Source organism: Etheostoma cragini, chromosome 7, assembly GCF_013103735.1.
Source record: "Etheostoma cragini isolate CJK2018 chromosome 7, CSU_Ecrag_1.0, whole genome shotgun sequence".
NCBI lineage: Eukaryota > Metazoa > Chordata > Actinopteri > Perciformes > Percidae > Etheostoma > Etheostoma cragini.
In genome coordinates, this window is record NC_048413.1 from 4,229,352 (window position 1) to 4,239,552 (window position 10,201).

Consider the following 10,201-nt stretch of genomic DNA (forward strand, 5'->3'; position numbering starts at 1 on the left):
TTTGGTTTACTGTCCCAGAGGAGAGAAGAAACTGTAAACATATATATACATTAAAAAGCCGACATCAGACGTGTTTCACTGTTTTTCCCTAACAAGTAGTTGATAACTAATCGATTACTTGGTCATCATAGCAGCTCTGTTACTCACCTGCCTTGAATATGCGAAGAAAACGTTTTGGCATGCCTCCATTGTGAATGGAGAATGTAAAAAACTGGATAAAGTCTTGATGCATTGAAGTAATAAAGGACCAAACCATTTTATTTTCACAAATTGAAAGCAGCACAGTGAGTAATTGATGTGTGAATGGTAATTTTGAGGTAATCCCTTTGAATGTCTTACAAATAGTTTCACTCCAGTATTCCTGGAAGAGAATTTGTCACTTTGAACAGACACGCAGCCCTGGTGTGTGTGTGTGTGTGTGTGTGTGTGTGTGTGTGTGTGTGTGTGTGTGTGTGTGTGTGTGTGTGTGTGTGTGCGTGCGTGTGCATGTGCGTGTGCGTGTGTGTAGGTGGGTGGGTGGCGGGTGTGGGTGGGAAGCAAATGGGCTTTAATTAATAGCTAGGCCAGCCTGAAAGCAGTGCTGGCACCAGCTAACATGACAAACTGTGATGAAATGATAACCCAGAGCCTCGGAGCTCTTCTCTGTGTGTGAAACACAGAGCACCAGTCTGTCTCAGGTCTGCCTCAGGTCAGCATGCTACTACAGCAGGAACGTCACAGCCGCAAACTACTGCTAGCAAATGAAGGTTTTAAGGGTGCACCAAATCATGTAACATCTGCATTAGATAATAACAAACACGGTGCTGCCCTTTTTGTGGATCTGTCAAAGGCTTTTGACACAGCTGATCATCCTGTTCATTTACAGAAATTATATAATATTGGTTTTGGCTCTCTCAGAATAATATGTTTGTGATGCGTCGGTGTGTGGAGGCGGGAGGTGCACAATCTGAGTCTCTGGCAGTAACGAAGGCTGTGCCGGCTAAAAGCTTTCATTTAACCTCCAGTTCTGTTCACCATTTCTTACAAATGATATTGTCTCTTCTTTCAATGGTTGACAGAAGCCCATCTTGACGTCGATGATACTAATGGACATTGTATAAATTGTATTGTTGATTCTGTGCGCCGGGCCTGCACTTTTCTAAAACACTCATATTAATCTTAAACTGGTCCTTTATGCAAACAAACCAAAATAAATCATAGTTTTCTTGAGATCCAAGATGACTGACTTCTATAATACTGTCAAAAGATCAAACATTGAAAGGGTCACAGATGGCATCTTGGTATCTGGCTCAACGACTAATTTAGCCTACATTTAAATGTCACATCAGGACTTTTGTTTGCAAATTACAACAAAATGTTGTCTTTTTTTTTCAAAGACTGCCTCCACTTAGCCCCAAGCTTTATCATCAGTGACAGCTACGCCACTCTACAATGAGCTGGTTGGTCCTCTCTGAATGAGAGAGCCAATTATCCCAGTTAACGCTATATCTTATATATTAGCATCATATATTACATCCACTATGTCCCTGGCTCCAGTGAATGGCTGCTTCTGCAGGTTCATGGTGCCAGGACTGAAGTCACTTACAGTGGTAGTGTTAAACTTGATGTATGGCTGTGCGGAGGCTCCACGCAGAGCGTTCTCCGTAGTCTACAAAAGTGGTCTGAAGTTTATACTTGTGCTTGGTGGGTGGGTCATTCTCTTTAAGAGAATAGCAGGGACGGCGTGCATGTGTGTGTATTTGTAGGGAGTGTGTGGTAGAGCGAGTGAGAGAGTGAAGGCGATTTCCTTTGGAGCAACTAGAGGCATAGAGAGAAACAAATGGCCTTATCTTTCTCCCGACGTACCGTGCAGCAAAGCCAAACGCTAGTGTCGTTGCTAATTTAAGACCCCAGTCATGTTTCAGCATAAGGACCAGAGCCTGCTGATGTCCGCCACATGTCTGTCTGACGATTCCTTAGTGAAAAACAAGGGCATAACTTTGGGGTTAACATGGGGCGAATGGAAATCTCTAAAATTGCAATTTTCACTTAATTTTCTGCATTCTGGTGAATTTTTCTGCACCAATTTATAGTACAAATGTCTATATTTTTGTAAAGGACATTATAATAGTTTTTGGGGGAGAGATGCACTGGCCAGTTTTGATAATTGGGGGGGTTGAAGCCCCACTGTACCCCTGTAAAATACGCCGATGGTGACAAATGCTTGGACATAACGGGATGTTACACATGATTTGGATGCAGAGCTAAATGCGGGGGGGAGGGGAGGGAGAACTAAATTAGTAACTTTCAGTTCATGAACATTTCAGGATGGACTATATGGATGATATTTATTCTATGTTGTCACATATTTTTGTATACCATTTGTACCAAAGGGACATGGCTCTTTAATAATTCTGGTGTTGCAAATCAACGATCAGGACTGATCAGTGTGAGGAAGTTGTGAACTTGACTTGTCTGGATTAGGCATTTTTATCCAGAAATTTGACTAAAGCCTATCACAATACTTATTATTACAACATAAAAAACATCATATGTTGGTGCTATGGTTTGGATAATATTATATGTTCATTTCTTAAATGATGTTTCCTAAGATATGGGCTGCAGCTACAAATGTATATTAAATACAGATTCATCATGTGTATTTACATTTTTTTTCTTTAATCATTATATTTGCAAAGACAAACATCCATCTGCAGTTTAGTGGGTGACTATTTCAACGGCCCTAATCTGTCCCACAGGCCAGGAACTAAAGCTGCTAAATTAAAGAGAGGAAAGCAGCAGATGCTCAGATTGGAGAAATCAGAAGACATTTGGAATTTTTCTTATTTTTAACTTTCTTCAATGATCAATCAATTATCTTTTCAACCCAATGATTATCATGGTGATGATGGTGATCGTCCTCATTGTTACAGCTGATACCTTTCCTCTCTACGTTGCACATTGGCTTCCAGTCTCCTTGTCTTCTTTTTTTTCAATGTGTCTCTTAAAAATGTGAGTTTTTGGTGCGAGGCAGCGGGGGAGAAAGGGGAGGTTAATCCCAGTTTAATACACGGATGCACAGCCCAGGACCGAGGCTGTGATGATTGTGTTATCTCCAGCCAACATTTGGGTCTCCATCAATTTCAACCCGGCAAAATAGCTGTGAGAATGTGCAGATGGAGGAAGTGCGGATGCCCGGGGAAAAGTGTTATTAATAGCTGCAATAGAACTTCCCACAGCCTGCGCTCGCTGTAAAGCCGCCTCTCGTCACTGCCACTGGATTTGTTTGAAGTGCTCTCTCCATCCTCACTTTCAACGTTTTTTTTTCTTCTTTTAACCAGGCTTATTCTGGACCCCAAAACTGACACTGTTTTTTTCATCCTACAGCAGGTTATGTATATCTTTGGGAAACAGCATATTGACTAAACGCTGCAGATGAATAGAGTGTGTATCAGTCATACAAAGCCTGTATGATGATAGGACCATCATACTATGACCTGGCCTGTCCATTACTACCTTAACCAACTGTCTGTAAATTGTGTATTCTGTAAATTATCCTACATGTTTACAGTGCACTAATCCACTGATTATCAGCTTGTCATGTCTATTGTTTCAAAACATTAACATCTAACATGTATCAACAGAAAATGCAAAAAATAAGATCCACACTTATCATATTTTTTCAACCAGTATCTTGTTGCAGAGATATGATGATATATGTGGAGTAACATATTATATGCAAATGTCAGTTCTGTCAAAAAGAAAATGCAAATTGAAGAGTAGAAGAGCATGCTATTAATTATAAAGTGGTTCATCCATAATCAATCTCATGTAATGCACTTTCTTGTATTGTTTATGCATATTTTTTAAAACATTTAGTCACTGGTTTTAAGGGTTGTACAGAAATAAAGCTGACTAATTTGCATGTAGTTTGCTTTCCGTTGTATCTTAGTGCCAGCGTGTCATGTGGAAAAACAGAAGCTTATCTGATGAAAAATGAGAATTGTAAATAGTACTCATCCATGTGTTTGAATCAGTCACAGTAGCCCACAGTCACAACTCTTTCATTCAGCCTAATACTGCTGCAGAAACACACTCTGCTCTCCCTGAGATTCTGCCAACATGCCACCAAAAACAATCCCATAAAAGCAAATGAAATGAATATTTAAAAATACAATCCAAACAACGTGAGAGAAAACCTTAAAATCTCAAGATTTTGGGCCGCGGGCTCCACACCACGAAGTGAGCCGCTGAAAGATGAAAGTGAAAAGAAATAAAAGGCTCAATTTAATCTGCTTTAAAGCCTTCAACAGAATGCATGTGCCTGGAACTGTGAGAGTGAGGGCTGATAGGGGATAAATATATTTCTTACCATGCCTTGGAGCTATTACACCCCTCTCCAACACAGACGCCTATTCAACACACACCGGTTTCATTAGCAGCTGTAATAGGCTAAGTCTTCAAATGATTAAATGCCAGGCCCAGATGACAGAAGTAGACACTAGCTAGGCTGATCTTTGAAAGAACATGAAAAGGCAGACAGTCAGGAAAAAATGTCACCAGTGGAACCAACGGTCATGAACGGACAGCTGATCCAATCAAACAGGCCAACAGAGAGACAACAAATCCAGAGCCGCTCCACTCACACACAAACATCACATATCAAATGTTGTATTCACGGTGGGAAAATATGGAAAAAATGAATCTTATAATATATATATATATATATATATATATATATATATATATATATATATATATAGCCTACACTAAATTCAAAATATGTCTCAATTTCCTAACCTAATTCTATTCTGAGAGAAATGTAGGCCTATTCTACCTTAAATTCCATCAGGGCTGCAACTACTGATTATTTTCATGATTGGATGATTTTTGGTATCTAAAATGTCAGAAAATGGGCAAATATGTTTTGTCCACAACCCAAAGATATTAAGTTTCCTGTCACAGAGGAGAGAAGAAATTTCACAAGCTGACATTACACAAGTTTAACAGTTTTTTTAATGAAAAAAAAGGAATTTTGATTGATCGATTATCAAAACAGTTAGGAATTAATTTAATAATTGATAACTAATTGATTCATCTTTGCAGCTCTGAATTCCATCTTATTCATAAGGCCCATTACAAATCAAATGTAATTGTTTTGCTCCTTCCTTCTGCACATTTCATTAATATCTTGCTTTAAAATGTTTAAGAGGGGTGTGTTTTCTTCTAATGTATGAATTAAATAGGGGCCTACATTTATGTAATATGAGACTGTCGCCGCATTCGTCTTTTATTTTATGTTTTATTTTTTTATATATATAAAAAAAGGGTGAGAATTGGTTTTGTGCACACCTAGACTGCGGCCTCTGGTTCCTGTCCCCGCAGACAGGCCACTGAGAGTCGGCCGGCCTCTGGTTCCTGTCCCCGCAGACAGGCCGCTGAGAGTCGGCCGGCCTCCAGCTCCTGTCCCTGCATACAGGCCGCTGAGAGTCGGCCGGCCTCTTGCTCCTGTCCCCGCAGACAGGCCGCTGAGAGTCGGCCGGCCTCTGGCTCCTGTCCCCGGAGACAGGCCGCCTGTAATTGATATTGAGTGGCACATCGGTCAGCTGTCAGCCCTGCTTTAATGGAGCGTTTAGCAGCGCCACGGGAGCTCCCCGTCATAAATAATGGAGCGGCCCTGGGTCTGCTGGGAGAACTGCTTAAAGGAGGAAAAGCCCCATCGACAAAACGCCCGTTTAGGCCCAATTTGTAGACCTCGCTATGACAGCCGGCCTGTCCCACCTACAGATGTGTGTCTCCTGTGGCATACCTTTGTCGCCCAGGATGCCGTCGATGCTGTGTTTGCTTTTCTTTTCTCCGTCTTCATCCTTTTTGTCACACTCGTCCTCATCATCCTTTTTTCCAAATCGAGCTCGAAGTACACGGCTGATCGAACTCACTGCGAACACAGAGGCAGCTTCACTAGCCGAATAATAGCCCAGTAATAATAATAATAATAATAATAATAATAATAATAATAATAATAATAATAATAATAATAATAATAATAATAATAATAATAATAGCATGACCAACCTCAGCCTCAATTTCAACATTTTGTTTTTCTTTTCGAATCGGAAAACAGCGAAGAATGAGAGATGTAATGAAATGCGGCTTACCAGAGGAGGCCTCACCTGAAGGAACTGTGCTTCTGTCACACACCCCGTCCTTCAGCAGCTTGTCCCGGATCTCCCAGCTGAACATGCCGGGGTTGTCCCGCTTGTACTCCTCTATCCGCTTCTCCACATCCGGCGTGGCGACCTGCTGCAGGTGGCACACACACGCACATAACGTTACACACTTCTGACACGTTAATTGGGGAAAAATACATAGGCCTACTCAAACAGCATTAAATACAAAATAATGAAATAGCCTACACTAGGCTAATTGAACATCTTATTTAGGACTACACTAATAGCTTATCTAATTGATTCTTATTATTAGGGTCTAAACCTCCGGTTCTTACCCTGGGCTTGCTGCCTCCTATCGCCCCGGGCCTGATGGAGCCGGTCTCCTGGTAGCGGCACAGGATCTTGGAGACGCAGCCGTGAGAGACCCGCAGCTGGCGGGAGATGACGCAGGGCCGGATCCCGTGGTGGGCCATCTCCACTATCTTGTGTCGGATGTGGTTGGGAAGCGGTCGTCCGTTAATGAAGACCCCTCCGAGCTGGTTGACCCGCCCCTGGCCCAGAGGAGTGGACACTGCGGGCGACACAGGCTCACTCAGCATGGAGCTTTCACATGGAGTCATGACACAGTTATAGGAAAACATTCCTGTTTACTCTGGCCTAATTCAGATAAAATGTGGGCCTAAACATAATCATAGGCCTACTATTATTCTAGTCCTTAGCACTTCACCTAAATTATTTATTATTTAAAGATGTCGTTGACAGATTGACATTAAGGGGTGCCACTTCACAGATCCATCCGACCGAGGAGGTGAAGAACTCCTTCTGCCCGTCTTTATAATTCACCATCACGCCTTCCAAATATTGGTGTATCCTAATCCTCTGCTTCTCCCTGTTGATTACATTTACATGCACAGGGCACTTGAAGAAATCCAGCGTTTATGATTATAAGACTGTCTAGGTCTCCCTTGGGATTTAAGACTCATTTTGAATTTGTTGACAAAATCGTCACTTCAATAATAAATGAAGTGCATCCGAGAGTCTTTAAAATTCGACCTAGTAGGCTACGCTAATTATTTCTAACATCTTATTACAATTTTTTAGCAGTGTGGGAAAAAAAACTCACTAATTTAATGCCAGTCCTTCACGGCAAAAGAAGAAAAAGTTAAAGCAGCCTTCTGAATAAATAAAGTAATACATAAATGCTTTTATTTTCATTGCATGGTCACATACAATGACATAAATAAAAACTGTTCCCATTAAGTCTTTCTTAAACACACATTTAGGCTGGCCTACTCATTCAGATTTAAAAAGGTGAAAAAGTAGGACTTTAGTCATGTCCTGGATATTGTCAAGGTAAACAAATGTATGTCAAGCCTTAGCATATTTTATTTTCAAATTGAGCTCTCCGGTTTTCAGTCTTCTCACAAAATGTCCTCTCCGCCGGTGGAAAAAGGCCCGTCCGCGGCAGCTGCTTACAGCCTACCTTCCAGAGGGAATCCGGTGCGGGGATAGTTCTGTCCGGGAGCCGGGCGCATCATCCGCGGTACCGTTCCTGGCAAAGACGACATTGTATCATTTAAAAAAAAATACAAATGGAAAACTGAAGCAAAAAAAAAACGGACAGGTTTTGTATCCAGTTCAAGTGCAGACTGGGCTTGTTGGTCACAAGTGTTTGAAGGAGATGTGTGACGGCTCCAGTGTGTGGCGGAGGAGACAAAGCAGAGTCAATATCAAAACAACAGGGCTCGTGGACCAGGTGGAGGAAATTCGGCGGCAAAACGCAGCGCTGTGTGTGGAGCGGCAGGGAATCCTTTCACTGTTAATGTGCTCACAACATGGAAGGGCTGTCTCTAACATGAGCTTATTTAACCGGTGTAAAGGCTGGACTACTTTGACGGTCTCCCGGACAAGTCTGGACCAGGCGGGCTCGATAGGGGAGGGGAGGAGGGGGCAAGCACCGATAGGTTCTTGGTGCTTTCTCTTTTTCCAGGGAGAAAAGCTCCAACAAGTTTCAGCAGCCAATGGGAACGAAAGGATAAAGATGCATGCACAAACACACACACACACACACACACACACACACACACACACACACATTTATGTTAAATTATGTGTTAAGTCAACTCTTCAGATTAGCCTTCCACCTAAAATAGTTACACATATTATCCACTGTTGGCCTGGTTTAATTGTTTTACTTGCTTATATGCTTGGTTTATGTGTTGGTTGTATTGCTTCATCTGTATTAATATGCTAAATTTGCTGTTTTTTAGTGTAAAGTGTCTATGATTACCATGTAAAGTGCTATATAAATAAAATGTCTTATTATGAATATTATTACTATTATTATTATTATTATTACAGGCCTATATAGAAAAATGCACATAAATAGCTTATTTTGAAGAGCAAATATAACAAATGAAATACACTATGCAGTAATTGGCTAAAAAAACTGTAACTTGTAAACTTGTAAACTTGTAAAACTACAAAAGTGGAAATGAAACATGGAATATGAAATATGAAGCCATATGGAGCATAAAAATACAGAGCTAAAACTATGTAGTGTAATGTAAAGTAGGTCAGAAATCTGTATGTTTATTTATGACGTAATATAGCAAGAGTGAAATAATAAAACAGTGTGAATGTATTGCACAGATATTTCCACCATCTCTGCGTGCTTTTCAAGAAATAAATCATAGAAATATTTTGACTCACAGCTGACCAGGTGTAATTATGATATGCATCACAGATGTGACAGTAAAGGACTGTGGTCTGTGGCACACTTTATCAATAAGGACTCCAAGTTAGGGCACTACTGTTTATCAAGCGTAGCTTTCTTTTGTCTTTTTAATTTTTAATATTGATATACATGTATAGAAATGCAGCATTACATGTGTGGGCTGTACAAAAATATACAAATACCATTTATTTAGTTTAAGGTGTGATGTAGAATTACAAGACACAAGGTAGACTATGGAGGATATTTTCAGTCATAATTATGATTTTACTCCACTACTAGGAATGATCAGGCCACAATTAAACTCAATAAGATAAAGGAAAATGCTTGAATGTTTGAAAATTTGACAATGAAAAAATTGAATTATAAAAAAGTAGTGCTCAAACTGACAGCTTAAACTGTAAAGATGAAATTGAAAAATGGAAATTTTTTAAAGAGAAACATCAAATATGACACTCAAAAAGGGAAATGGAAAGCGTGTCTATGTAAGCGTGACCCAAAGGATAGACGTGGGCCATTTTGTGGACTCAAATTATCCCACAATGCATCGTAGAAAGGTAGTGGACAATGATGGTCACTAACTGAGCACCATTGTCATCATGCATTGTGCTGAAGGGAAAATGGGAGGAGGAAGAGCATGGCAACTGCAACCTTAGATGCATATTTAAAAAAAAAAAAAAAGAAATCATGTAATTTTCCATTCAACTTGCCGTTTTATGTTGAAGTTTGTTTCATCAGTTAATGTGATAAATTGGTAATTCAATATGTTACACCATTATGGCACAAATCAGGGTTAGGCAGTGTCACTAAGTTCAAACTAGATGGGGTAAAAAAAATAATTTTTAAATAGAGAAAATACATTGGGAGTGTGACATGAGCAGTAGAACGATTGTACACAAATTGTAATCTCTTCAGGTAATTGCAACTGTGAGCGGAGGATGTGAACCAGGACGATTCCTGCTGCTGTGGGTCTGCTCACAGCTGGAACTCTGTTCAGTGCACAATACTGAGATGGATGTTCAAGCTGTTAATAAAAATATAAAGATGGAAAGATGGATATTAAATTGCATGGTATTTCCACAGAGCTCTGTAAGCTGTTTATAAAGAGTATTGTTCAGAAGTATTTTCGTTGGAAATTGGTTTTTCCATACGACGGTAGGAAAACAAAGAAAATAATATAGTAGTCACAACACAACAATTGGCAAATAGGCTGAATATAATATGTATTTATCATAAAAATGCATGTGGCTTTACAGGAATGGAACTTTTATAAACCCCTCTTAGAGGACTCAAGAGATACTTCTCAAATTTGGTCAGC

At 40.1% G+C, this 10,201-nt stretch overlaps 1 protein-coding gene across 3 annotated transcripts in view; it reads right to left on the reverse strand.

Moving 5' to 3' along the window:
- The window catches only part of LOC117947954 (paired box protein Pax-7-like), a 91,933-nt gene extending 83,894 nt beyond the window's left edge, over positions 1–8,039 (reverse strand). For 2 of the 3 annotated variants that reach the window (XR_004657369.1, XM_034877327.1), the window contains exons 1-4: positions 7,633–8,039; positions 6,485–6,720; positions 6,138–6,282; positions 5,789–5,917 (exon numbers count right to left, since the gene is read on the reverse strand). Coding sequence is in view for 2 of the 3 variants with exons in the window: in XM_034877327.1 (XP_034733218.1) it covers positions 5,789–5,917; positions 6,138–6,282; positions 6,485–6,720; positions 7,633–7,717 (595 nt within the window). In the remaining variant the exon portion in view is untranslated. The remainder of the gene's footprint in view (positions 1–5,788; positions 5,918–6,137; positions 6,283–6,484; positions 6,721–7,632) is intronic. The other variant, XM_034877328.1, reaches the window with a different exon arrangement.
- Positions 8,040–10,201: the final 2,162 nt, after the last annotated feature.